Source organism: Tachyglossus aculeatus, chromosome 19, assembly GCF_015852505.1.
Source record: "Tachyglossus aculeatus isolate mTacAcu1 chromosome 19, mTacAcu1.pri, whole genome shotgun sequence".
Classification (NCBI taxonomy): domain Eukaryota; kingdom Metazoa; phylum Chordata; class Mammalia; order Monotremata; family Tachyglossidae; genus Tachyglossus; species Tachyglossus aculeatus.
The window spans coordinates 1835318-1861180 of NC_052084.1; the positions used below are offsets into that span (position 1 = coordinate 1835318).

General features: G+C 50.7%; 1 protein-coding gene across 1 annotated transcript in view; it reads right to left on the reverse strand.

Moving 5' to 3' along the window:
- The window catches only part of HEATR1 (HEAT repeat containing 1), an 81053-nt gene that overhangs the window by 31543 nt on the left and 23647 nt on the right, over nt 1-25863 (reverse strand). The window contains exons 11-24 of the mRNA XM_038760952.1: nt 25157-25277; nt 24936-25043; nt 21198-21293; nt 18767-18855; nt 18221-18432; nt 16313-16434; nt 14314-14508; nt 13955-14138; nt 12445-12581; nt 10331-10523; nt 8222-8394; nt 4493-4657; nt 2969-3211; nt 2730-2861 (exon numbers count right to left, since the gene is read on the reverse strand). Of these exons, the coding sequence (XP_038616880.1) occupies nt 2730-2861; nt 2969-3211; nt 4493-4657; nt 8222-8394; nt 10331-10523; nt 12445-12581; nt 13955-14138; nt 14314-14508; nt 16313-16434; nt 18221-18432; nt 18767-18855; nt 21198-21293; nt 24936-25043; nt 25157-25277 (2170 nt within the window). The remainder of the gene's footprint in view (nt 1-2729; nt 2862-2968; nt 3212-4492; nt 4658-8221; nt 8395-10330; nt 10524-12444; nt 12582-13954; nt 14139-14313; nt 14509-16312; nt 16435-18220; nt 18433-18766; nt 18856-21197; nt 21294-24935; nt 25044-25156; nt 25278-25863) is intronic.

A 25863-nucleotide genomic window follows, 5' to 3' on the forward strand; every position in this document is an offset into this window, starting at 1 on the left:
CCAAGAGGTCTTCCTTGACTAAGCCCTCTTCTCCCAATCTCCCTTCTCCCCACACCACTTATGTCCATATCTGCATATAATAATAATAATAATAATAACAAATGGCATTTGTTAAGCGCTTACTACGTGCCAAGCACTGTTCCGAGCACTGGAGGGATACAAGGTGATCAGGTTGTCCCACGTCTTAATCCCCACTTTTACAGATGAGGTCACTGAGGCTCAGAGAATAATAATAATAATAATGATGGCATTTGTTAAGCGCTATGTGCAGCACTGTTCTAAGCGCTGGGGGGGATACAAGGTGATCACGTTGCCCCACGTGGGGCTCACAATCTTAATCCTCATTTTGCAGATGAGGAAAGTGAGGCTCAAAGAATAATAATAATGGCATTTGTTAAGCACTTACCATGTGCAGCACTGTTCTAAGCGCTGGGGGGGATACAAGGTGATCATGTTGCCCCACGTGGGGCTCACAGTCTTAACCCCCATTTTGCAGATGAGGAAACTGAGGCTCAGAGAAGTGAAGTGACTTGCCCAAGGTCACACAGCAGACATGTGGATGAGTCAGGATTCGAACCCATGACCTCCGACTCCCAAGCCCGGGCTCTTTCCACTGAGCCACGTTCTATTAATGTCTGTTTCCCCCCTAGATTGCAAGCTCACTGTGGGCAGGGAATGGGAACGAAGCAGCGTGGCCTAATGGACAGCCCTTGTCTGCTGTGTGACCATGGGCGAGTCACTTAACTCCTCTGGGCCTCAGCTACCTCATCTGGGAAATGGGGACTGAGACTGTGAGCCCCACGTGGGACAAGGACTGTGTCCAACCCGATTATCTTATACCTAACCCAGCGCTTAGTACAGTGCCTGGCACAATCATTCATTCACTCAATCGTATTTATTGAGCGCTTACTGTGTGCAGAGCACTGTTCTATGCGCTGGGGAGGTTACAAGGTGATCAGGTTGTCCCACGGGGGGCTCACAGTCTTCATCTCCATTTTACAGATGAGGTCACTGAGGCCCAGTGAAGTTAAGTGACTTTCATTCTCTCATTCAATCGTATTTATTTTTTTATTTTTATGACATTTGTTAAGCGCTATGAGCTTAACCGATAGGGCAGTTAATATTATGTGTCCGTTACAGTGCACTCTCCCAAGTGCTTAGTACAGTGCTCAGCACTCCGTAAGCACTCAATGACGCGACTGACTCAGGGTCGTCAGAAGGGGCCTCCGGGGCGTCGACCCGAGGGAGATAACGATAATAATGACGGTATTTGTTAAGCGCTTACTACATGCCAAGCACTGTTCGTATTTATTCTATTTATTTTATTTTGTTAATATGCTTTGTTTTGTTGTCTGTCTCCCCCGTCTACACCGTGAGCCCGCTGTTGGGTAGGGACCGTCTCTAGATGTTGCCAACTTGGACTTCCCAAGCGCTTAGTCCAGTGCTCTGCACACAGTAAGCGCTCAATAAATATGATTGAATGAATGAATATGTTTGTACATATCTATTACTCTAGTTGTATATGTTCTGTTTATTTTATTTTGTTAATATGCTTTGTTTAGTTGTCTGTCTCCCCCTTCTAGACTGTGAGCCCATTTTTGGGTAGGGACCATCTCCAGATGTTGCCAACTTGTGCTTCCCAAGAGCCTAGCCCAGTGCTCTGCACACAGTAAGCGCTCAATAAATACGACTAAATGAATGAATGTCGAAGCGCTGGGGGAGACACAAGGTGATCCCATTTGGGGCTCAGTCTTCATCCCCCAGGCCTGGAATGCCCCCAATCCCTCTGCCCATCCGCCAAGCTCGCTCTCTTCCTCCCTTCAAGGCCCTACTGAGAGCTCACCTCCTCCAGGAGGCCTTCCCAGACTGAGCCCCTTCCTTCCTCTCCCCCTCGTCACCCTCTCCATCCCCCGCATCTTACCTCCTTCCCTTCCCCACAGCACCTGTATATATGTATATATGTTTGTACAGATTTATTACTCTATTTATTTTGTTAGTATGTTTGGTTTTGTTCTCTGTCTCCACCTTTTAGACAGAGCCCACTGTTGGGTAGGGACTGTCTCTATATGTTGCCAACTTGTACTTCCCAAGTGCTTAGTCCAGTGCTCTGCACGCAGTAAGCGCTCAATAAATACGACTGATGATGATGATGACTGTCTCTAGATGTTGCCAACTTGGACTTCCCCAGCGCTTGGTCCAGTGCTCTGCACGCAGTAAGCGCTCAATAAATACGACTGATGATGATGATGACTGTATATGTTGCCAACTTGGACTTCCCAAGCGCTTAGTCCAGTGCTCTGCACGCAGTAAGCACTCAATAAATACGATTGATGATGATGATGACTGTCTCTATATGTTGCCAACTTGGACTTCCCAAGCGCTCAGTCCAGTGCTCTGCACGCAGTTAGCGCTCAATAAATACGATTGATGATGATGACGACTGTCTCTATATGTTGCCAACTTGGATTTCGCAAGTGCTCAGCACAGTGCTCTGCACGCAGTAAGCGCTCGATAAATACGATTGATTGATTGACTGATCCCCGTTTGCCAGATGAGGCAACCGAGGCCCAGAGAAGTCGTGTGGCTGGCCCAGCGGAGAAGCCGGGATTAGAAGCCGCAGCCCCTCGGCAGACGCTGCTTCTCGGGGGGGTGACCGTCTCCCCCAGCCGCTCCCCCGGGCGATGGGGGGGAACGGGGATGGGAAGGCCCCCCGCCCGGGCCGCACTCACCCCTTTGAAAACGTTGCCAATGGTCTGCGCGCACACCGGGCTCTTGCAGTTCAACAGCAAATCGAAGAGGAGGCCCAACAGCTTCTGCTGAATCCTCTCGTCCGCCACGGCGGCGAAGAACGGCTTCGTCACCTGCGGTGGGGAGCGCCGCGTGGAAGAAGGCCACCGTCCCCCCCGCCGTGAGAGAGAACCGGGAGTAGAGAAGACCCCCCCGACCCCGGGCGCGGGACGGCACCCACCTGGGCCAGCGCGGCGAGCTGGGGGGCGGGCGTCCCTTTGCGGGGCTCCTGGGGGGTCTGCACCGCCTTGAAGAACAGCTCCAGGCTCCGCGGGTCCTTGCGGAGCAGCGGGGCCGAGTGCTCGTTGAACTGGGCCAGGGCCAGCTGCAGGACGGCCGCCTCGTCCGCCGGCATCGGGGCCGGCCCCGCCCGCGCCTTCTCCAGCAGCCGGTCCAGGGTGGGCAGCAGTTGGCACAGCATCGCCTGAAAGGCCGGGACCGCGGGCGGGCCCGGGGTCACAAACATCGGTCAATCCGATTTGTTGAGCACCTACTGGGTGCACAGCATTGGACCAAGAGCCCGGGCTTTGGAGTTCAAAGCCCGGCTCCGCCACGGGTCAGCTGTGTGACTCTGGGCAAGTCTGTGAGCCCACTGCTGGGTAGGGACCGTCTCGAGATGCTGCCAACTTGGACGTCCCAAGCGCTTAGTCCAGTGCTCTGCACACAGGAAGCGCTCAATAAATACGATTGAATGAATGAATGAATGGCGGAGCCGGGATTAGAACCCAGGTCCTAATGACTTCCAGGATCAGGCTCTATCCATTAGGCCACGTCACTCCCCACTACTGCTCCGACTAGCTCTGCACACAGTAAGCGCTCAATAAATACGACTGAATGAATGAATGAGCACAGTACAACCATAACCGTACAACTTGACACCTGTCCACATGTTTTGTTTTGTTGTCTGTCTCCCCCTTCTAGACTGTGAGCCCACTGTTGGGTAAGGACCGTCTCTATTTGTTGCCGACTTGGACTTCCCAAGAGTTTAGTCCAGTGCTCTGCACACAGTAAGCGCTCAATAAATACGATTGAACAAATGAATGAACGAGAGTACAGTACAACCATAACTGTACAACTTGACACCCGTCCACATGTTTTGTTTTGTTGTCTGTCTTCCCCTTCTAGCCTGTGAGCCCGCTGTCGGGTAGGGACCATCTCTAGATGTCGCCAACTTGGACTTCCCAAGCACTTAGTCCAGTGCTCTGCACACAGTAAGCGCTCAATAAATACGATTGAATGAATGAATGAATGAACGACTACAAACCTGTTGGGCCGCTCTGCCTCAACATCAGCATCTGCATTAACATCTGCCTCAACATCAGCATCTGCCTCAACATCTGCCTCAACAACACCTTCTAGCCTGTGAGCCCACTGTTGGGTTGGGACCGTTTCTATATGGTGCCAACTTGGACTCCCCAAGCGCTTAGTACAGTGCTCGGCACACAGGAAGCGCTCAATAAATACGACTGAATGAATGAATGCAAACCTGTTGGGCCGCTCTGCCTCAACATCAGCATCTGCATCAACATCTGCCTCAACAACATCTTCTAGCCTGTGAGCCCGCTGTTGGGTCGGGACCGTCTCTATATGTTGCCAACTTGGACTTCCCAAGCGCTCAGTCCAGCGCTCCGCACCCAGTAAGCGCTCAGTAAATACGATTGAATGAATGAACGGATGAACATCAACATCATCGTCCACAACGCACCTCGCTGTTGACTCCCCGAAGGACTTTCAACAGACTCTTGACCACGTAGGACGGACAGCTGGGAGCGTGGACGCAGGAGAGCAGGTGGCTGAGGGGCCCGGACGCCTTCTGAGCAGATTTCTGCCGATTTTCCGCCGGCCGCTCTGCGAAGAAGCTGTCCAGATCCTGGGAAAGCCAGGAGACGAAAAGTTAGAAAAGACAGTTGCCCGGAGGCTTTTTCGGGACGCGAGGGTCGGACGCCGGGTGATTTCCGGGACCGACCGAAACCGCAACCCGACTTGATCTCCGGGTCCTTTGTCGTAGCTTTCCTTGTATTTGATGATGGTGGGGGGATTTGTTAAACGCTTACTATGTGCGCACTGTGGATGTGGATCTATCCCAGCGCTCAGAACAGGGCTTCGCACATAGTAAGCGCTTAACAAGTACCATCATTATTATTATTATTGTTATTAAATACCAACCTTGAATCTATCCCAGCGCTGGATCTATGGGGATCCGCACTGTTCTAAGTGCTGGGACAGATCCAAGGTGATACTTAATAATAATGATAGCATTTGTTAAGCACTTACTATGTGCCACGCACTGTTCTAAGTGCTGGGATAGATCCAAGGTTGATATTTAATAGTAATGATGATGGTATTTGTTAAGCGCTTACTATGTGCCATGCGCTGTTCTAAGCGTTGGGATAGATCCAAGGTTGATATTTAATAGTAATGATGATGGTATTTGTTAAGCGCTTACTGTGTGCCACGTGCTGTTCTAAGCGTTGGGATAGATCCAAGGTTGATATTTAATAGTAATGATGATGGTATTTGTTAAGCGCTTACTATGTGCCGCACACTGTTCTAAGCGCTGGGATAGATCCAAGGTTGAGATTTAATAGTAATGATGATGGTATTTGTTAAGCGCTTACTATGTGCCGCGCACTGTTCTAAGCGCTGGGATAGATCCAAGGTTGATATTTAATAGGAATGATGATGGTATTTGTTAAGCGCTTACTATGTGCCGCACACTGTTCTAAGCGCTGGGATAGATCCAAGGTTGATATTTAATAGGAATGATGATGGTATTTGTTAAGCGCTTACTATGTGCCGCGCACTGTTCTAAGCGCTGGGATAGATCCAAGGTTGATATTTAATAGTAATGATGATGGTATTTGTTAAGCGCTTACTATGTGCCGCACACTGTTCTAAGCGCTGGGATAGATCCAAGGTTGAGATTTAATAGTAATGATGATGGTATTTGTTAAGCGCTTACTATGTGCCGCGCACTGTTCTAAGCGCTGGGATAGATCCAAGGTTGATATTTAATAGGAATGATGATGGTATTTGTTAAGCGCTTACTATGTGCCGCGCACTGTTCTAAGCGCTGGGATAGATCCAAGGTTGATATTTAATAGGAATGATGATGGTATTTGTTAAGCGCTTACTATGTGCCGCGCACTGTTCTAAGCGCTGGGATAGATCCAAGGTTGATATTTAATAGGAATGATGATGGTATTTGTTAAGCGCTTACTATGTGCCGCGCACTGTTCTAAGCGCTGGGATAGATCCAAGGTTGAGATTTAATAGGAATGATGATGGTATTTGTTAAGCGCTTACTATGTGCCGCGCACTGTTCTAAGCGCTGGGATAGATCCAAGGTTGATATTTAATAGGAATGATGATGGTATTTGTTAAGCGCTTACTATGTGCCGCGCACTGTTCTAAGCGCTGGGATAGATCCAAGGTTGATATTTAATAGGAATGATGATGGTATTTGTTAAGCGCTTACTATGTGCCGCACACTGTTCTAAGCGCTGGGATAGATCCAAGGTTGAGATTTAATAGTAATGATGATGGTATTTGTTAAGCGCTTACTATGTGCCGCGCACTGTTCTAAGCGCTGGGATAGATCCAAGGTTGATATTTAATAGTAATGATGATGGTATTTGTTAAGCGCTTACTATGTGCCGCGCACTGTTCTAAGCGCTGGGATAGATCCAAGGTTGATATTTAATAGGAATGATGATGGTATTTGTTAAGCGCTTACTATGTGCCGCGCACTGTTCTAAGCGCTGGGATAGATCCAAGGTTGATATTTAATAGGAATGATGATGGTATTTGTTAAGCGCTTACTATGTGCCGCACACTGTTCTAAGCGCTGGGATAGATCCAAGGTTGAGATTTAATAGTAATGATGATGGTATTTGTTAAGCGCTTACTATGTGCCGCGCACTGTTCTAAGCGCTGGGATAGATCCAAGGTTGATATTTAATAGGAATGATGATGGTATTTGTTAAGCGCTTACTATGTGCCGCACACTGTTCTAAGCGCTGGGATAGATCCAAGGTTGATATTTAATAGGAATGATGATGGTATTTGTTAAGCGCTTACTATGTGCCGCGCACTGTTCTAAGCGCTGGGATAGATCCAAGGTTGATATTTAATAGGAATGATGATGGTATTTGTTAAGTGCTTACTATGTGCCGCGCACTGTTCTAAGCGCTGGGATAGATCCAAGGTTGATATTTAATAGGAATGATGATGGTATTTGTTAAGCGCTTACTATGTGCCGCGCACTGTTCTAAGCGCTGGGATAGATCCAAGGTTGATATTTAATAGGAATGATGATGGTATTTGTTAAGTGCTTACTATGTGCCGCGCACTGTTCTAAGCGCTGGGATAGATCCAAGGTTGATATTTAATAGGAATGATGATGGTATTTGTTAAGCACTTACTATATGCCACGCACTGTTCTAAGCACTGGGATAGATCCAAGATTGATATATGATGGTGTTTGTTAAGCACTATGTGCCACGCACTGTTCTAAGCGCTGGGATAGATCCAAGGCTGATATTTAATAATAATAATAATGATGGTACTTGTTAAGCACTTACTATATGCAAAGCCCTGTTCTAAGCGCTGGGGAGGTTACAAGGTGATCAGGTTGTCCCACGGGGAGCACACAGTTTTCATCCCCATTTTCCAGATGAGGGAACTGAGGCCCAGAGAAGTGACTTGCCCAAAGTCACACAGCTGACAGTTGGCGGAGCGGGACTTGAACCCACGACCTCTGACTCCAGAGCCATGCTGCTTCTACAGATATTTGATCTGGGCAGACTCTCTGTGCACTTAAAATACCATTACCAAAAACATAACACCTGTTCTCCCTTCTCCTTAGACTGTCATCTTCATGTGGAACAGATGACACGGATTATGTCCAACCACCCCGGCGCTTAGTACGGTGTCTGGCACTAAGTAAGCGCTTAAGGAATACTAAATAAAAAAAAATCCTTCCTTCATCTTCTATCCGAGTTGTCTACTGAAAACTCTGGGATGGCGGCAGTTCTACTGACTTATCCAGAGAAGCAGCGTGGCTCAGTGGAAAGAGCCCGGGCTTTGGAGTCAGAGGTCGTGGGTTCCAATCCTGCCTCCGCCCCTTGTCGGCTGTGTGACTTCGGGCAAGTCACTTCACTTCTCTGGGCCTCAGTTCCCTCGTCTGGAAAACGGGGATGAAGACTGCGAGCCCCCCGTCGGACCACCTGATCACCTTGTGACCTCCCCAGTGCTTAGAACAGTGGTTGGCACGTAGTGAGTGCTTAATAAATGCCATCACTGTTATTATTAGCTAGAAATCGCGTAATGGAAACCCCTGTGTTAGCCAAAATGACTGGACGCGATAAGAGAGGCCCGGGACCGTTGGCGGAGAGGAAGAGGAGGAAAGCCATGAGGAGGACGCGGCGTTGACCTGGATGATGTAGGTGGCATCTGAGGTGATCTCCTCCGCTTTCTGGACCACGTGATGGACGACCGCGTGCAATGGAAACCCCTTCTCTCCATCGAGGGACTCGAGGCAGCGGATGGCAGCCCTCCGCACCTCTTTGATAGGGCTTCCCAAATTAATCAGCAAGGATACTACCACTGACGGAGAAAGAGACAGAGTCAGAGGGAGAGGAACCTTCACTCCGGCCCAAACCGGAGGGATCCCCACTGGGCGCCTTGTCCGCAGCCCGTCCGGCCCAAAAGGGGAGGGATGATTCCTCGCCCTCTGGGTCCTGGGAAGAGCGGGATCGCGAGGTCGAAGGAGGGAGCCGGGAATCCCAAGGCCTTGGTTCTAATCCCAAGCCTCCGAGTCTCTTCACCGCTCTGGGCCTCGGGCCCCTCGCCTGGAAAACGAAACAGTTTGAGACGACCGAACCCTCCCTGCCTCGCAGGGAGGCTGAGGGGAAAAGAAGAAGATACCTGAGGTTTGGCCGTCGGACAAAAGGAAAGCGCCGGACATAAAAGGCCCCTCTCTAGGGGCGGGGAATGTGTCTGTTTATTCATTCATTCACTCAATCGTAATTACTGAGCGCTTACTGTGTGCAGAGCACTGTACTAAGCGCTTGGGAAGTCCAACTTGGCAACCTATAGAGCCGGTCCCTACCCGACAGCGGGCTCACAGTCTAGAAGGGGGACAGACGACAAAACAAAACATGTGGACGGGTGTCAAGTTGTGCAGTTATGGTTGTACTGTACCGTCATTCATTCATTCAGTCGTATTTATTGAGCGCTTACTGTGTGCAGAGCACTGGACTAAGCGCTTGGGAAGTCCAAGTCGGCAACATCTGGAGACGGTCCCTACCCGACAGTGGGCTCACAGTCTAGAAGGGGGAGACAGACAACAAAAGATGTGGACGGGTGTCAAGTTGTACGGTTATGGTTGTACTGTATTCTCATTCATTCATTCAATTGTATTTATTGAGTGCTTACTGTGTGCAGAGCACTGTACTAAGCACTTGGGAAGTCCAAGCTGGAAACATATAGAGACGGTCCCTACCCGACAGCGGGCTCACAGTCTAGAAGGGGGAGACAGACAACAAAACAAAACATGTGGACGGGTGTCAAGTTGTACGGTTATGGTTGTACTGTACTCTCCCAAGTGCCTAGGACAGTGAGCACTCAATAAGTATGACTCAATTTATTCTATTTATTCTATTTTGTTAATATGTTTTGTTTTGTTCTCTGTCTCCCCCTTCTAGACCGTGAGCCCGCTGTTGGGTAGGGACCGTCTCTAGATGTTGCCAACTTGGACTTCCCAAGCGCTTAGTACAGTGCTCTGCACGCAGTAAGCGCTCAATACGATTGAATGGAGAGTACAGTACAACCATAACTGTACAACTTGACACCCGTCCGCATGTTTTGTTTTGTTCTCTGTCTCCCCCTTCTAGACAGTGAGCCTGCTGTTGGGTAGGGACCATCTCTAGATGCTGCCAACTTGTGCTTTTCAAGCGCTTAGTACAGTGCTCTGCACACAGTAAACGCTCAATAAATATGAATGAATGAAATGAATGAAAACACGCGGCTTAATCCGCTCTCTTTTCCGCCGCTCTAACGGGAGAACTTCCGGGAGAAGTTCCCCGACCGAAACCACGGGTCGGGGTAGGGGGTACCTGGAGAGGAGGCGGACGCCAGCTGCTTTTTCCTCTGGGCCGTCGGCGATGCCAGCACGGCGCTCCCGACGTACAGTGCTCTGCACACAGTAAGCGCTCAATACGATTGAATGAATGAATGAATGAGAACACAGTACAACCATAACTGTACAACTTGACACCCGTCCGCATGTTTTGTTTTGTGGTCTGTCTCCCCCTTCTAGACAGTGAGCCCGCTGTTGGGTAGGGACCGTCTCTAGATGCTGCCAACTTGTGCTTTTCAAGCGCTTAGTACAGTGCTCTGCACACAGTAAACGCTCAATAAATATGAATGAATGAAATGAATGAAAACACGCGGCTTAATCCGCTCTCTTTTCCGCCGCTCTAACGGGAGAACTTCCGGGAGAAGTTCCCCGACCGAAACCACGGGTCGGGGTAGGGGGTACCTGGAGAGGAGGCGGACGCCAGCTGCTTTTTCCTCTGGGCCGTCGGCGATGCCAGCACGGCGCTCCCGACGTACAGCGCCCGCACCTGTAGAACCGCATTCACGGAGCAGCGCAGAGGATCGGAGGCGCTGCAACAGTAGGTCCACAGGACGGAGAAGAACTTGAACAGCTCGGCGGAGTCCTCCAGGTGCTCCTGCGAAGAAAAGAGAAGGTGACGGGGGGAGCGGAGGACGCCCGGACAGAGTGGCTCGACGACAGAGGCCGGACAGAAACCCGGATAGGTGACTATAATAACCGTATTTGTTAAGCCCTTTGACCCAAGCACTGTGCTGAGCGCTGGGATACTAGATCATTGGGGCCTGTGTGGGACTCGCAGTAGGAGGGAGAATGGGGACTGAACCCCCATTTTGCAGGCAGGGGAACTGAGGCCTGGAAGTGAAGTGACCCGCCTAAGGTCACACAGCAGCCAAGCGGAACCGGAATTAGGGCCCTAGTCCTGATTTTCAGGGTTGTGCTCCTTCCGTGAGGCTTCTCCTTTTCGGGCTCGTAAAAACCGGAACACCGCCAGCCTCGACAGACACACACATATGCATGCCTTCTTTTATTCAATATTTTAAGCTCTCTAATCTGACTCCACAAGTGGTATTTATTGAGCGCTTCCGGGGGACTAATGGACCGTGCCCAACCCCCGATTATAATAATAATGGCATTTACTAGGCACTTACTACGTGCAAAGCACTGTTCTAAGCGCTGGGGAGGTTACAAGGTGATCAGTTAGTCCCACGGGGGGCTCACAGTCTTCATCCCCATTTTACAGATGAGGGAACTGAGGCACAGAGAAGTGAAGTGATTTGCGCAAAGCCACACAGCTGACAGTTGGCGGAGCCCGCATTTGAACCCATGACCTCCGACTCCAAAGCCCGGGCTCTTTCCATTGAGCCACGCTGCTTCTCTACGAGATGCGATTATCTCGTATATACCCCAGCGCTCAGAACGGCGCCTTAAGTAATCCCTTAAATATCACTGAGCCCACTGTTGGGTAGGGACTGTCTCTCTATGCTGCCAACTTGTACTTCCCAAGCGCTTAGTCCAGTGCTCTGCACACAGTAAGCGCTCAATAAATACGATTGATTGACTGATTGATTGATTATTATTACTATTGTTATTACCGTTCGCACCGAGCTCTCAAGAGCCTCGTTCCCAGCCTTCAAGGATAGGGCGTTCTGGTGGGGTCTGGAGGGGCTTCTACTATAATTTATTTATTCTTCTGGACTGTGAGCCCACTGTTGGGTAGGGACCGTCTCTAGATGTTGCCAACTTGGACTTCCCAAGTGCTTAGCACAGTGCTCTGAACACAGTAAGCGCTCGATAAATACGACTGAATGAATGAACATATTTATTCTATTTATTTTATTTTGTTAACATGTCTTGTTCTGTTCTGTCTCCCCCTTCTAGACTGTGAGCCCGCTGTTGGGTAGGGACCGGCTCTAGATGTTGCCAACTTGGCCTTCCCAAGCGCTTAGCCCAGTGCTCTGCACACAGTAAGCGCTCAATAAATACGATTAAATGAATGAATGAACATATTTATTCTATTTATTGTATTTTGTCAACATGTCTTGTTTAGTTCTCCGTCTCCCCCTTCTAGATTGTGAGCCCGCTGTTGGGTAGGGACCGTCTCTATATGTTGTCAACTTGGACTTCCCAAGTGCTTAGTCCAGTGCTCTGCACACAGTAAGCGCTCAATAATATGACTGAATGAATGAATGAACACATTTATTCTATTTATTTTATTTTGTTAACATGTCCTGTTTTGTTCTCTGTGTCCCCCTTCTAGCCTGTGAGCCCCGTTGGGTAGGGCCCGTCTCTAGATGTTGCCAACTTGGACTTCCCAAGTGCTTAGCCCAGTGCTCTGCACACCGTAAGCGCTCAATAAATATGACAATGACTGAACGGGCTCTCAGTCTAGAAGGGGGAGACGGCCAAAGAACAAAACCCGTGGACGGGTGTCAAATTGTCAGAATAAATGGAAATGAAGCTAGACGCGCGTCATTGACAGGATAAAGCGGCGCCGAGGCCGGCTCCGCTCGGCACCACAGCCGTCGCCCGGCAATCACCTGGAGGAAGAGGCGCATGAGAAGTCGGAAGTGGAACGCGTCGCCGCCTCCGAGCAGGACTCCGAACAGCCCCACGAGCAGGCGTACGTAGTCTCGGCCGTCTTCGCTCAGGCGCTCCGGATTCCACCACGGCTCGCCTGCTTCGATGCCCGCCGGACAGAAGGGAAAACGCACGGGGTACGGCGTGACTGGACGGGGCCCGGTCGAGAAACACCAGAAGCCGAGCGCTGGAAAGGTCTCGGTGGGGGAATTGGACGCGAGAGGAACCCCCTGACTCCATATCTATATCTATGAATGCCCGTCTCCCCCTCTAATAATGACGGTATTTGTTAATCAATCAATCGTATTTATTGAGCGCTTACTAGGTGCAGAGCACTGGACTAAGCGCTTGGGAAGTCCAAGCTGGCAACATCTAGAGACAGTCCCTACCCAACGGCAGGCTCGCAGTCTAGAATAGTCACAGTTGGGGGCGGCCTGCTCACAGTCCAGGCACTGTACTAAGCGCTGGGATGGATTCTAGACTGTGAGCCCGCTGCTGGGTAGGGACCGTCTCTAGATGTTGCCAACTTGGACTCCCCAAGCGCTTAGTACAGTGCTCTGCACACAGTAAGCGCTCAATAAATACGACCGAATGAATGAACTGAATGATTTTGACACCTGTCTCCGTGTTTGGTTTTGTTGTCTGTCTCCCCCTTCTAGACTGTGAGCCCGCTGCTGGGTAGGGACCGTCTCTAGATGTTGCCAACTTGGACTTCCCAACCGCTTAGTCCAGTGCTCTGCACACAGTAAGCGCTCAATAAATACGACTGAATGAATGATTTTGACACCTGTCTCCGTGTTTTGTTTTGTTGTCTGTCTCCCCCTTCTAGACTGAGCGCCCGCTGTTGGGTAGGGACCAGCTCTAGATGTTGCCAACTTGGACTTCCCAAGCGCTTAGTCCAGCTCTGCACCCAGTAAGCGCTCAATAAATACGACTGAATGAATGAACTGAATGAATGATTTTGACACCTGTCTCCGTGTTTTGTTTTGTTCTCTGTCTCCCCCTTCTAGACTGTTCAGCCCGCCGTTGGGTAGGGACCGTCTCTAGATGCTGCCAACTTGGACTTCCCAAGTGCTTAGTCCAGTGCTCTGCACACAGTAAGCGCTCAATAAATACAACTGAATGAATGATTTTGACACCTGTCTCCATGTTTTGTTTTGTTGTCTGTCTCCCCCTTCTAGACTGTGAGCCCGCTGTTGGGTAGGGACCGTCTCATTCATTCAATGGTATTTATTGAGCGCTTACTGTGTGCAGAGCACTGTACCGAGCGCTTGGGAAGTCCAAGTTGGCAACATATAGAGACGGTCCCTACCCAACAGCGGGCTTACAGTCTAGATCCCAGTCTCCCCACTCCCTGATCCGGGCGCCATCCCGCTAGACCCCTCTGCTTTCTCCCCACCCTCCTCTTCGCTCCCTCTCTTCCCCCGGGCACGGCCCGCTTCCCCCCGGCCCCCGCCGCCCGCGCCTCACCTCTGGGGAACGAAAGCGGAGGCCTCAGGGCGAACACAAAGCTCCTCAGCATGAACAGGACCATCACCGAGTCTCCCACCGCCACCATCTGACCCTCGTGGAGCCTGTCGACGTAGCCGGACCATATCTCCGCCGGCACCGGGCCGTCGGACGTCAGCTCGGAGTGCCACTCGTGGGGGATTTCCTGACGGACGCGGGCGGGAGCGGAAACCGACCCCGGCGGGATTTCAGGCAACGGCAACGTGAGCGGGTGGCGAGCCGCCGGATTTACCGGGCTCTTACTGGGTACTGAGCGCTTGGGAGAGCCCGACGTGTCCAAAGACGCACATCCCGAGCCCTCCGGGGTCCCCGGCACTTACCAGGGTAGACATTATGTTTTCCAGCTGCCTCATTCTTCTCTCCAGCAGACCGAAGACTCTCCAGGCAAAGGGAAAGTGGGTTTCCTTTTTTGAAGAGCAGCAGCAGCTGACCAGCACCGAACTGACCACGGTTGAGGTCATTTTCTGCTTCACGGTGTAGACCTCCTGCTCGCCGACGCCGATTAAATCCTCCACCTTCAAAACAAGGGCCCGTTCACACTCTGCCTCGCTAAGACCCGCTGTCCCTGAGCTGAAGACGGTGGAAGTACGTTCGTTAATAATCGTGATGGCATTTATTAAGCGCTTACTATGTGCAAAGCACTGGGGAGGTTACAAGGTGATCAGGTTGTCCCTCGGGGGGCTCACAGTCTTCATCCCCATTTGACAGATGAGGGAACTGAGGCCCAGAGAATAATAACAGTAATAATGATGATGGCATTTACTAAGCGCTTACTATGGGCAAAGCGCTGGGGAGGTTACAAGGTGATCAGGTTGTCCCTCGGGGGGCTCACAGTCTTCATCCCCATTTGACAGATGAGGGAACTGAGGCCCAGAGAATAATAACAGTAATAATGATGATGGCATTTACTAAGCGCTTACTATGGGCAAAGCGCTGGGGAGGTTACAAGGTGATCAGGCTGTCCCACGGGGGGCTCAGTCTTCATCCCCATTTGGCAGATGAGGGAACTGAGGCCCAGAGAATAATAATAGTAATAATGATGATGGCATTTACTAAGCGCTTACTATGGGCAAAGCGCTGGGGAGGTTACAAGGTGATCAGGTTGTCCCTCGGGGGGCTCACAGTCTTCATCCCCATTTGACAGATGAGGGAACTGAGGCCCAGAGAACAATAACAGTAATAATGATGATGGCATTTACTAAGCGCTTACTATGGGCAAAGCGCTGGGGAGGTTACAAGGTGATCAGGCTGTCCCACGGGGGGCTCAGTCTTCATCCCCATTTGGCAGATGAGGGAACTGAGGCCCAGAGAATAATAATAGTAATAATGATGATGGCATTTACTAAGCGCTTACTATGGGCAAAGCGCTGGGGAGGTTACAAGGTGATCAGGTTGTCCCTCGGGGGGCTCACAGTCTTCATCCCCATTTGACAGATGAGGGAACTGAGGCCCAGAGAACAATAACAGTAATAATGATGATGGCATTTACTAAGCGCTTACTATGGGCAAAGCGCTGGGGAGGTTACAAGGTGATCAGGCTGTCCCACGGGGGGCTCAGTCTTCATCCCCATTTGACAGATGAGGGAACGGAGGCCCAGAGAATAATAATAGTAATAATGATGACGGCATTTACTAAGCGCTTACTATGGGCAAAGCGCTGGGGAGGTTACAAGGTGATCAGGCTGTCCCACGGGGGGCTCACAGTCTGCATCCCCATTTGACAGATGAGGGAACTGAGGCCCAGAGAATAATAACAGTAATAATGATGATGGCATTTACTAAGCGCTTACTATGTGCAAGGCGCTGGGGAGGTTACCAGGTGATCACGTTGTCCCTTGGGGGGCTCACAGTCTTCCCCATTTGACAGATGAGGGAACTGAGGCCCAGAGAATAATAATAATGGCAGCATTTATTAAGCGCTTCCTACGTGCAAAGCACTGTTCCTCTTTGATTTTGAACGCAAAATCTTCGAGCACGTAGAGGATGCTTCCAAATGAGTTTCATTCATTCATTCAGTCGTGTTTATTGAGCGCTTACTGTGTGCAGAGCACTGTACTAAGCGCTTGGGAAGTACAAGTTGGCAACATCCATCCTCCATCTGAGGGGTGCTTTCGGGAAGGGGGTGGGGGAAAGGAACACATACGCCATTGCTTTCCCTTGCCTAATAAATGCTATTATTATGAATGAATGATTCTGTACTTCCCAAGTGCTTAGTACAGTGCTCTGCACGCAGTAAGCGCTCAATAAATACGACTGATTGATTGATCCCAGAGGGAAGCGCCCATTCCGGAAAACGGAGGGGAAGGGAGGGGCACTTACCAGCTGCAGCATCCAAGACGGGTCTCCCGAGCTGATGTTGCCGGCCATTAGCCGGACCATTTTCTGGTTGGCCGCACCCACTGATTCCGTGGGCCTGGAGGTCTTCATCACATTCTCGAGAGCTGCGGGGAAAGGCCAAAAAAGACGCCACCGGGGATTTCCGGGCCTCTTGCTTTTTCGCGGACTCTCCCGTTATGGCCGGGGACCCTTCTCGGGAGTCAGAGCCCCTCAGGGAAGGACGTTGGAGCGATCCCGGGCCTCCCATCTACCCTGCTGTTACCGTCCGGAAGCGGTGGTAGTAACGGCATTTATTCCCCCTCCAGACGGAAATCTCCTCATGGGCAGGGCTCGAGTCTACCAACTTTTTTTTTTTTGGATGGTACTAAGTGCTCACTATGTGCCAGGCACTGTACTAAGCACTGGGGTAGAGCCAAGCTAATCAGGTTGGACACAGCCCATGTCCGGGGCTCACAGTCCTAATCGTCATTGGACGGAAGTGGTAATTGAGGCACAGAAATGACTTGCCCAACATCAGAGCAGACAAGGGGGAGGGATTAGAACCCAGGTCCTTTGGACGCTCAGGCCCATGCTGGGAAGCAGCGTGGCTCAGTGGAAAGAGCCCGGGCTTGGGAGTCAGAGGTCACGGGTTCAAATCCCGGCTCCGCCAATTGTCAGCTGGGTGACTCTGGGCGTGTCACTTCGCTTCTCTGGGCCTCAGTGACCTCATCTGTAAAATGGAGATTAATAATAATAATAATAATGATGGCATTTATTAAGCACTTACTATGTGTAAAGCACTGTTTTAAGCGCTGGGGAGGTTACAAGGTGATCAGGTTGTCCCACGGAGGGCTGAGTCTTAACCCCCATTTTACAGATGAGGGAACTGAGGCCTAGAGAAGTGAAGTGACTTGCCCAAAGTCACACAGCTGACAATTGGCGGAGCCGGGATTTGAACCCATGACCTCTGACTCCAAAGCCCGGGCTCTGTCCGCTGAGCCACGCTGCTTCTCTGTGAGCTGTCTCTCGCTTAAGACTGTGAGTCCCCCGTGGGACAACCTGATCACCTTGTAACCTCCCCAGCGCTTAGAACAGTGCTTGGCACATAATAAGCGCTTAATAAATGCCATCATTATTATTATTATTATGCTCTATCCACGCCTCTTATCCGACTCTGTTGTACTGGACTCTCCCAAGCATTTAGTACAGCGCTGCTCACGTGGTCAACACCCACTAATGATTGATTATTAAGTGTGGGGGCACATCGCTGTACTAAACAGCGTGAAGCAGCGTGGCTCAGTGGAAAGAGCCCGGGCTTTGGAGTCAGAGGTCATGGGTTCAAATCCCGGCTCTGCCAATTGCCCCCTGTGTGACTTTGGGCAAGTCACTTCACTTCTCTGGGCCTCAGTTACCTCATCTGTAAAATGGGAATTAAGACTGTGAGCCCCCAGTGGGACAACCTGATCACCTTGTAACCTCCCCGGCGCTCAGTACAGTGCTTTGCACATAGTGAGCGCTTAATAAATGCTATCATTATTATTAAACGCTGAGAACACGGTCTCTGCCCCTCTGCCCAGATCAGTTTAGGATCTGAGGTCGAATCAGGCCTTCGGTTATTCTCCGGCCCATTCCCCGGGCCTTACCTCCTTCCCCTCCCCGCAGCACCTGTATGTACGTTGGTACGTATTTATTACTCTATTTATTTATTTTACTTGTACATATTTATTCCATTTATTTTAATATGTTTTGTCGTCTGTCTCCCCCTTCTAGACTGTGAGCCCGCCGTCGGGTAGGGACCGTCTCTAGACGCTGCCGACTTGGACTTCCCAAGCGCTTAGTCCAGTGCTCTGCACACAGTAAGCGCTCAATAAATACGACTGAGTGAACGAATGACGCGGTTCGGTTTCTGACCTTCTTGCCAGCCTTTGAGTAAGGGGTGCAGGGAGCAGATGCCCGATTTGGCCAGCCGGACGGCCAGCCTCCGTTCCGGGGAGCCGGGGTCCACGCTGGTGAGGATCATGAACGGGAGCAGGCGGACCGCCACCAGGTTGGGGGCCGGGGCGTCTCTGCTCAGGATCTCCTCTTTGACCAAAATGCTGCCGGCCAACTCCAGGATCTCGTACCTGATGCGGAGTTCCGGGGTCCAGGGGTTGGGAAGCTTCCCGGCCCGCCGGATCCGCGGTTATCTCCCTTACCCCCGCGATCCGTCTCCCTCACACGACAGAGCATCCGAGCAGAAAGGCCCCAGAATCAGCCCGGCCAGGACTCCGTCCTCACACAGAGTCCGGTTCAGGCGGGAGGATCCTGGTTTACGTCGAGCCCCGGAGGACGGGAAAGATCCGAGCTGCTAGTGGGATCAGGACCACACGCGGGGCGGGGAAGACACCGGCGGCCCGGAGGAAGCTCGCGACAAACGCCGTGACCGACCGCGGGCGGAAATGAACGGCGACTACATACCATTCCCCGACCGGCGCTTGTTCCGCTCTCTGGAAGAGGCTCAGGAGGCTGGAGACGGCGGCTTCCGGACTGAACAGCTCCTTAAATTCCTACGAATAAGATCCGCGGAGAATCAGCGCCGGCTTCAAAGCCTTTCCCGCCCCCCTCGGTCGCTTTTCCCCGGGACCTAAGCTCAACGCACCCGATCGCAGAGCCGCCTCGGCCGGCCCGCTTCCGAAAAGAACACACGAGAACTGACGCTTCTGCCCGTCGGTTGTATTTACTGAGCGCTTGCTACGTGCGCAGCACCGCACCGGGCGCTTGGGAGGGTTCAACAGAGCAATAAACGAACGCATTCCCGGCCCACAACATGCTCAGTCTGGAGGTGGCGAGAGACGTGGATATAAATGACAGATTGAGTGCTCTGCACACAGTAAGCGCCCAATAAATACGATTGAATGAATGAATGACTGAGAGGGGATGAATAAAGGGAGAGAGAGTCAGGGCGACGTGGAAGGGAGTGGGAAAAGAGGAAAGGAAGGGCTCTTGGAGGAGAAGGGTCTTCGATGAGGCTTTGAAGTGAGGGGAGGGAGTCGTCGTGGCCCCTCCACTACGCCGCGCCGCTTCTGTGTGACTTTGGGCAAGTCACTTCACTTCTCTGTGCCTCAGTTCCCTCATCTGGAAAATGGGGATTAAACTGGGAGCCCCCCGTGGGACAGCCTGATCACCTTGTAACCTCCCCAGCGCTTAGAACAGTGCTTTGCACAGAGTAAGCGCTTAATAAGTGCTACCATTATTATTATTATTATTATTAAAACTGTGAGCCCCAAGTGGGACAGCCTGATCACCTTGTATCCCCCCAGCGCTTAGAACAGTGCTTTGCACATAGGAAGCGCTTAATAAATGCCATCATTACTATTATTATTAAAACCGTGAGCCCAAAGTGGGACAGCCTGATCCCCTTGTATCCCCCCAGCGCTTAGAACAGTGCCTTGCACATAGCAAGCGCTTAATAAATGCCATCATTACTATTATTATTAAAACCGTGAGCCCAAAGTGGGACAGCCTGATCACCTTGTATCCCCCCAGCGCTTAGAACAGTGCTTTGCACATAGCAAGCGCTTAATAAATGCCATCATTACAATTATTATTAAAACCGTGAGCCCCAAGTGGGACAGCCTGATCACCTTGTATCCCCCCAGCGCTTAGAACAGTGCTTTGCACATAGCAAGCGCTTAATAAATGCCATCATTACAATCATTATTAAAACCGTGAGCCCCAAGTGGGACAGCCTGATCACCTTGTATCCCCCCAGTGCTTAGAACAGTGCTTTGCACATAGGAAGCGCTTAATAAATGCCATCATTACTATTATTATTAAAACCGTGAGCCCCAAGTGGGACAGCCTGATCACCTTGTATCCCCCGAGCGCTTAGAACAGTGCTTTGCACATAGCAAGCGCTTAATAAATGCCATCATTACTATTATTATTAAAACTGTGAGCCCCAAGTGGGACAGCCTGATCCCCTTGTATCCCCCCAGCGCTTAGAACAGTGCCTTGCACATAGTAAGCGCTTAATAAATGCCATCATTACTATTATTATTAAAACTGTGAGCCCCAAGTGGGATAGCCTGATCCCCTTGTATCCCCCCAGCGCTTAGAACAGTGCCTTGCACATAGCAAGCGCTTAATAAATGCCATCATTACTATTATTATTAAAACCGTGAGCCCCAAGTGGGACAGCCTGATCACCTTGTATCCCCCCCAGCGCTTAGAACAGTGCTTTGCACATAGCAAGCGCTTAATAAATGCCATCATTACTATTATTATTAAAACCGTGAGCCCCAAGTGGGACAGCCTGATCCCCTTGTATCCCCCCAGCGCTTAGAACAGTGCCTTGCACATAGCAAGCGCTTAATAAATGCCATCATTACTATTATTATTAAAACCGTGAGCCCCAAGTGGGACAGCCTGATCACCTTGTATCCCCCCAGCGCTTAGAACAGTGCTTTGCACATAGCAAGCGCTTAATAAATGCCATCATTACTATTATTATTAAAACCGTGAGCCCCAAGTGGGACAGCCTGATCCCCTTGTATCCCCCCAGCGCTTAGAACAGTGCTTTGCACATAGTAAGCGCTTAATAAATGCCATCATTACTATTATTATTAAAACCGTGAGCCCCAAGTGGGACAGCCTGATCGCCTTGTATCCCCCCAGCGCTTAGAACAGTGCCTTGCGCATAGTAAGCGCTTAATAAATGCTATCATTATTATTATTATTCTTACTAAGACTGTGAGCTTCAAGTGGGACAGCCTGATCACCTTGTATCCCAGGATTCAGGACTCAGTTTACAGCTACGTGGTCCCCACTCACTCGCTCTGACCGCGTCACCGGCCCGACAAACGACCGAAGTCCCAACCTCCCGCCTTCCGACGAGCCGCTCGCTCACCTTAAAGGCGTTCAGAGCCGACAGGACCACCTCTAAATTGTCGTCCCCGAGGCGGGCCAGGATGGCCTCTCTGATGAAGGAGTCGTCGATGCTCTCCTGAATGGCCGGGGACAAGGTGATTCTTCAGCCGGTTGCGTTTCCTGAGCACTCTGTGTGTACTGAGCTCTGTACTAGGCGCTTCAGAGCGTACAGCCCAGCAACGGACACGTTCCCTCTTCCGTCGACGGCAGCAGTTTCACCCACCCTCGCTCGGGAAGCGAATGGATCATTCCAGTCCAGCGTTTATAATAATAATAATGGCATTTATTAAGCGCTTACTATGTGCAAAGCACCGTTCTTAGCGCTGGGGGGGATACAAGGTTGTCCCCCGGGGGGGCTCACAGGCTTCATCCCCATTTTCCAGATGAGGGAACTGAGGCCTGGAGAAGTGAAGTGACTCGCCCCAAATCACCCAGCGGACAATTGGCGGGGCCGGGATTTGAACCCATGACCTCTGCCTCCAAAGCCCGGGCTCTTTCCGCTGAGCCACGCTGTTTACTGGGTGCGGAGCACTGTGCTAAGCGCTTGGGAGAGTCCGAAACGATGGAGTGGGGAGACACACTGCCTGCCCCCGAGGGACTGACAGTCTGTCTCTATAGGTTGCCAACTTGTACTTCCCAAGCGCTTAGTACAGTGCTGTGCACACAGTAAGCACTCAATAAATACGATTGATTGATTGAATGATTAAATGGGGGGGGGAAAGTGCGATTCCATTTCTATCAGTCCGAGCCAACTTAAATCGTTGCAAGAGAGAACAGTTGCTCCAGGTTTTTGGTTTTTTATACGGTATCTGTTAAGTTCTTATTATGTGCCAGGCACTGTACTAAATGCTGAGGCACATACAAGTGCCCGCTGTTGGGTAGAGACCGTCTCTGTATGTTGCCGCCTTGTAATAATAATAATAATGGCATTTATTAAGCCCTTACTATGTGCAAAGCACTGTTCTAAGCGCTGGGGAGATTACAAGGTGATTGGGTTGTCCCACATGGGGCTCACAGTCTTAATCCCCATTTTACAGATGAGGAAACTGAGGCCCGCCTCTATATGTTGCCAACCTGTACTTCCCAAGCGCTCAGTACAGTGCTCTGCACACAGTAAGCACTCAATGATTAAATAAATGAATGAATGAAGTGACTTGCCCAAAGTCACCCAGCTGACAATTGGCAGAGCCGGGATTTGAACCCATGACCTCTGACTCCAAAGCCCGGGCTCTTTCCACTGAGCCACGCTGCTTCTCTGTACTTCCCAAGCGCTTAGTACAGTGCTCTGCACACAGTAAGCGCTCAGTACGATTGAATGAACGAGGCTCATTCTTCATCCCTATTTTCCAGAGGAGGGAACCGAGGCCCAGAGCAGTGAAGTGACTTGCCCAAGGTCACCCAGCAGACCAGCAGCAGAGCCGGAATTAGAACCCAGGGCCTTCTGACACCCCCCTCCGCCAGGCCTCCACTAGGCCATGCCACTTCTGTGTGACTCTGGGCAAGTCACTTCACTTCTCTGTGCCTCAGTTCCCTCATCTGGAAAATGGGGATGAAGACTGTGAGCCCCCCGTGGGACAACCTGATCACCTTGTAACCTCCCCAGTGCTTAGAACAGTGCTTTGCACAGAGTAAGCGCTTAATAAGTGCTACCATTATTATTATTATTATTCTTATTAACACTGTGAGCCCCAAGTGGGACAGCCTGATCACCTTGTATCCCCCCAGCGCTTAGAACAGTGCTTTGCACATAGTAAGCGCTTAATAAATGCCATCATTATTATTATTATTAAAACTGTGAGCCCCAAGTGGGACAGCCTGATCACCTTGTATCCCCCCAGCGCTTAGAACAGTGCTTTGCACATAGTAAGCGCTTAATAAATGCTATCATCATTATTATTATTAAGACTGTGAGCCCCAAGTGGGACAGCCTGATCAGCCGGTATCCCCCCAGCACTTAGAACAGTGCTTTGCACATAGTAAGCGCTTAATAAATGCTATCCTTATTATTATTGTTGTTACTAAGACTTTGAGCTTCAAGTGGGACAGCCTGATCACCTTGTATCCTCCCAGCGCTTAGGAAAGTGATTTGCACATAGTAAGCACTTAATAAAATGGTATCATTATTATTAAGACTGTGAGCCCCAAGTGGGGCAGCCTGATCATCTTGTATCCCCCCAGCGCTTAGAACAGTGCTTTGCACGTAATAAGCGCTTAATAAATGGCATTATTATTATTTGTATGTATTTATTACTCTACTTCATTTGTACATATTTATTCTATTTATTTTATTTTGTTAATATGTTTTGTTCTCTGTCCCCCCCCTTTTAGACTGTGAGCCTGTGTTGGGTAGGGACCGCCTCTCAATGTTGCCAACTTGGACTTCCCAAGCGCTTAGTCCAGTGCTCTGCACACAGTAAGCGCTCAATAAATATGACAATGAATGAATGATTGATTATAGTCTCCCGCAAGGGAGCCCGCTGTTGGGTAGGGACCGTCTCTATATGTTGCCAACTTGGACTTCCCAAGTGCTTAGTCCAGTGCTCTGCACACAGTAAGCGCTCAATAAATACGACAATGAATGAATGATTGATTATAGTCTCCCGCAAGGGAGCCCACTGCTGGGTAGGGACTGTCTCTATATGTTGCCAACTTGGACTTCCCAAGCGCTTAGTCCAGTGCTCTGCACACAGTAAGCGCTCAATAAATACGACTGAATGAATGAATGATTGATTATAGTCTCCCGCAAGGGAGCCCACTGTTGGGTAGGGACCATCTCTATATGTTGCCAACTTGGACTTCCCAAGCGCTTAGTCCAGTGCTCTGCACACAGTAAGTGCTCAAAAAATATGACAATGAATGAACGATTGATTATAGTCTCCTGCAAGGGAGCCCGCTGTTGGGTAGGGACCGTCTCTATATGTTGCCAACTTGGACTTCCCAAGCGCTTAGTCCAGTACTCCGCACACAGTAAGCGCTCAATAAATACGACAATGAATGAATGATTGATTATAGTCTGCCGCAAGGGAGCCCACCGTTGGGTAGGGACCGTCTCTACATGTTGCCAACTTGGACTTCCCAAGCGCTTAGTCCAGTGCTCCGCACACAGTAAGAGCTCAATAAATACGACAATGAATGAATGATTGATTATAGTCTCCCGCAAGGGACCCCACTGTTGGGTACGGACCGTCTCTATACATTGCCAACTTGGACTTCCCAAGCGCTTAGTCCAGTGCTCTGCACACAGTAAGCGCTCAATAAATACGACAATGAATGAATGATTGACTATAGTCTCCCGCAAGGGAGCCCACTGTTGGGTAGGGACCGTCTCTATATGTTGCCAACTTGGACTTCCCAAGTGCTTAGTCCGGTGCTCTGCACACAGTAAGCGCTCAGTAAATACGACAATGAATGAATGATTGATTATAGTCTCCCGCAAGGGAGCCCACTGTTGGGTAGGGACCGTCTCTATATGTTGCCAACTTGGACTTCCCAAGCGCTTAGTCCGGTGTCCGCACACAGTAAGCGCTCAGTAAATACGACTGAACAAATGAATGATTGATTATAGTCTCCCGCAAGGGAGCCCGCTGTTGGGTAGGGACCGTCCCTATATGTTGCCAACTTGGACTTCCCAAGCGCTTAGTCCAGTGCTCTGCACACAGTAAGCGCTCAATAAATATGATTGATTGATTGATCGCCGAGGGTCCGGCCGGGCACTGACCTTGGACTTCTTGGGGATGGTCCGGAGATGCTGCACGGCCAGCAGCCTCACAGTGGCCAACGGATGGTTCAGGCTGAGCAGCAGGGAGGTGGCCGAGCCTGCCAGGATCTGGAGAGCGGAGCGCCGGTCAGCGGGCCGTCCCGCCGGACGCCCGTTTCCCCGCGAGGTCAGCGGCCCGGAGGATGCCGCGGGGGACGCCGCGGATCCCGCCCGGGCCTCACCTGGTATTTCCCGCCGCTGGTGGAGAGCGAGATGAAGCGGTGGAAGAGGACGCGCTTGCTCGCCTCGTCGCTCATCTCCTTCAGGTGCTTCTCTAAGACCCAGTCCAGCGCCCCGGAGTACCTGCGGAAACCAGAAGCCGCTCACGCCGCGCTCTCTGCGGCCGCGGTCCCAGGCCGCTGACCTCAATCAATCAATCAATCGGATTTATTGAGCGCTTACCGTGCGCAGAGCGCTGGACTAAGCGCTTGGGAAGTCCAAGTTGGCAACATATAGAGACGGGCCCGACCCAACGGTGGGCTCACAGTCTAGAAGATCACCTTGTATTATAATAATAATAATAATCATGATGGCATTTATTAAGCGCTTACTATGCGCCAAGCACCATTCTAAGCGCTGGGGAGGTCACAAGGTGATCAGGTTGTCCCATGGAGGGCTCACGGATTCAATACCCATTTTTACAGATGAGGTAACAGAGGCACAGAGAAGTGACTTGCCCGAAGTCACACAGCTGACAAGGGGCGGAGCTGGGATTTGAACCCATAATAATAACGATGGCATTTATTAAGCGCTTACTATGTGCAAAGCACCGTTCTAAGCGCTGGGGGGGATACAAGGTGATCGGGTTGTCCCACGGGGGGCTCACAGTCTTAATCCCCATTTTCCAGATGAGGGAACTGAGGCCCAGAGAAGTGAAGTGACTTGCCCA